Source organism: Tenebrio molitor, chromosome 3 (assembly GCF_963966145.1).
Source record: "Tenebrio molitor chromosome 3, icTenMoli1.1, whole genome shotgun sequence".
In the NCBI taxonomy this organism is placed as follows: Eukaryota; Metazoa; Arthropoda; class Insecta; order Coleoptera; family Tenebrionidae; genus Tenebrio; species Tenebrio molitor.
The window spans coordinates 22,765,403-22,767,483 of NC_091048.1; the positions used below are offsets into that span (position 1 = coordinate 22,765,403).

General features: G+C 41.3%; 1 protein-coding gene across 1 annotated transcript; it reads left to right on the plus strand.

Annotated features, from left to right (window-relative positions):
• Positions 1–330: 330 nt before the first annotated feature.
• On the plus strand, positions 331–1,476 carry LOC138126593 (uncharacterized). Its single transcript, XM_069042387.1, has 2 exons — positions 331–801; positions 1,246–1,476. The coding sequence occupies exons 1-2, from the start codon at positions 331–333 to the stop codon at positions 1,474–1,476; spliced, it is 702 nt and encodes a 233-aa protein (XP_068898488.1).
• The last annotated feature ends 605 nt before the right edge of the window (positions 1,477–2,081 follow it).

The following is a 2,081-nucleotide window of genomic DNA, read 5'->3' on the forward strand; positions in this document are numbered from 1 at the left end:
GTGAGTGAGAGGTGATAAGCAGAAGACAGCGGGCAAGAAAGAGAAGGCATGCCGAAATCGCCGAAAGCAAGGAAAGAAAGCAGCAAGAGAGGAAGAGAAGAGGGTAGGATGTCGGAAGAAGGCCTGAACCCATTCAGAAAGAGTTCCAGAACCGAAAGATCCCCAAGTAGAGACGAAGAAAGAAATCAAAGCAAAGAAATAGAGAAGAAAATAGAAACAGTGCTTAAAGAGATAAAAGAGGATATGGCGGGAATAGTAGAGGAGAGCAAAGTACGAAGAAAGGAATTAGCGGCAGCGAGAGAGAAGGAGGGAGAGTAAGAAAGAGAGGATATGCTGAAATCGTCAGAAGTAAGGAAAGAAAGCAGCAAGAGAGAAAGAGAAGAGGGTAGAACGTCGAAAGAAGGCAAGAACCCACTCAGAAATAGGTTCAGAACGAGAAGATCACCAAATAGAAGCGAAGAAGAAAATCAAAGCAAGGAAATGAAAACAACCATGATAAGAGAGATGAGAGAGGAGATCAAAACACTAAGAAAGGAATTAGCGGCAGTGAGAGAGGAGAATGAGGAGCTAAGGAAAGAATTAACGACAGTGAGAGAGGAGATGAGAGGAAGAGAAGAAAAAGGGCAGTTGGAGAAGGCAGATTGGATGAAAAGGATGAAAATGATAGAGGAAAAGATGGAACAAAGAGAAAAGAAGGAGAGGAAGAATAATGTTATAATAACTGGAATAGGGGCAATAAGTGGAAATATAGAGAGGGGGATGGAAGAATGGTTAGAAAGGGAGATAGGGGTGAAAGTGAATGTAAAGGAAGCATTTAAAATAAAAAAATAGAAAGTTTGGAGCAGAAGAAGAACATAATGCTAAGTAAGAGAAGAGAAGGAAAAAAAAGGTGAGAGGATGTATATAGATGACGATTTGACAAAAGAAGAAAGGGAAACACAAAAGAAGTTAAGAGAGTTGGCCAGAGAAGAGAGAGATAGACGAAAAAGGGTGAAAATAGGATACAGGAAAATACAGATAAACGGGGACTGGTTTAGATGGGATGAGAGACAGGAGAAACAGAAGAAAATTTTCTAGAAGAAGTAGAGAATAAGAAGACGACCCGGCGAGAAGGAGAAAGTGAATAAAAAGATAGAAGGACAAAGACACAGATAAGTAAGAGAGAAGAGAGAGAATAAGAGAATCGAAGTACAATAGGGAAGGGAGAGAGTGTGTGTGAGAGAGGAAAATGATAGCGGGTTGCAGAGGTGGGGACGAGGAGAGAGAGAACAGGAATGGGAAGGAAGGAGAAGAGAGAGAGAAGGTGCAGGAGGTGACGCAAGGACACTGCGAGGATCGAACACATGCGGCGAAATGAGAGAGAGAAAGAGAAGGGAATGGGGAGAAATATGGAGCGAAGACGGCAAGGAGATGGATGAAAGAATAAGGAAGAGGAGAGAAAGAATAGAGAACGAGAGGAGTGAGGGAGAACAATAAATTGTTATTTTTATGTTTATGTTTGTAACCAGGAATCCGAAAGCCCGTAGGGCAAAATAAAGCTGTTGTTGTTGTTATATTCTGGAAATAATTTATTTTCTGTTGTTATCTATTAATTTAAGCTTTTGTATATATCTCGCTATCGCGTATATTTGTAAGTAGGTAAAATCCTTGATGGTGTCATCACGAATATCGAAACGCTGGGTCTGTAAATCTTTGATTTTTTGGTTCTTCTATATTAGTATTGTGGGCTCGTGAACCTAAAAAAATGGCTCATTTTGTGAAAAGTGTTCTGCGATTTTTTAGTAAATATCTACACTCGTCCAATTATGTGTGATCCCCCTGTAGATTGGTTGAATTTTTTCCAATCTGCGATAGCCCTTGCCTAGTGTAAAGTGTAACGCCGGTCCATTTGTCTGTCCTCCCCTCGGCCGAGATTTTCGCCTTTCGTTCGCATTGTGTAAATTACCCATTCAGCTAACATGGGGCATTGCGTCGGGACAGGTTGGCGAATTGTATTGGTCCCGTGTACAATGATATCACGGCGTCTGTGATCTGATAACAGATGTCGCCCGTATCGATTTCGTGATGGGTCTATCAAGCGA

Bases quoted from the DNA above. Each gene is read 5' to 3' on its own strand.
- LOC138126593 (XM_069042387.1), top strand. From the start codon at position 331: ATGCTGAAATCGTCAGAAGTAAGGAAAGAAAGCAGCAAGAGAGAAAGA. The intron at 802-1,245 runs GTAAAGGAAGCA...AGCGGGTTGCAG, and splicing joins AGATAGGGGTGAAAGTGAAT to AGGTGGGGACGAGGAGAGAG.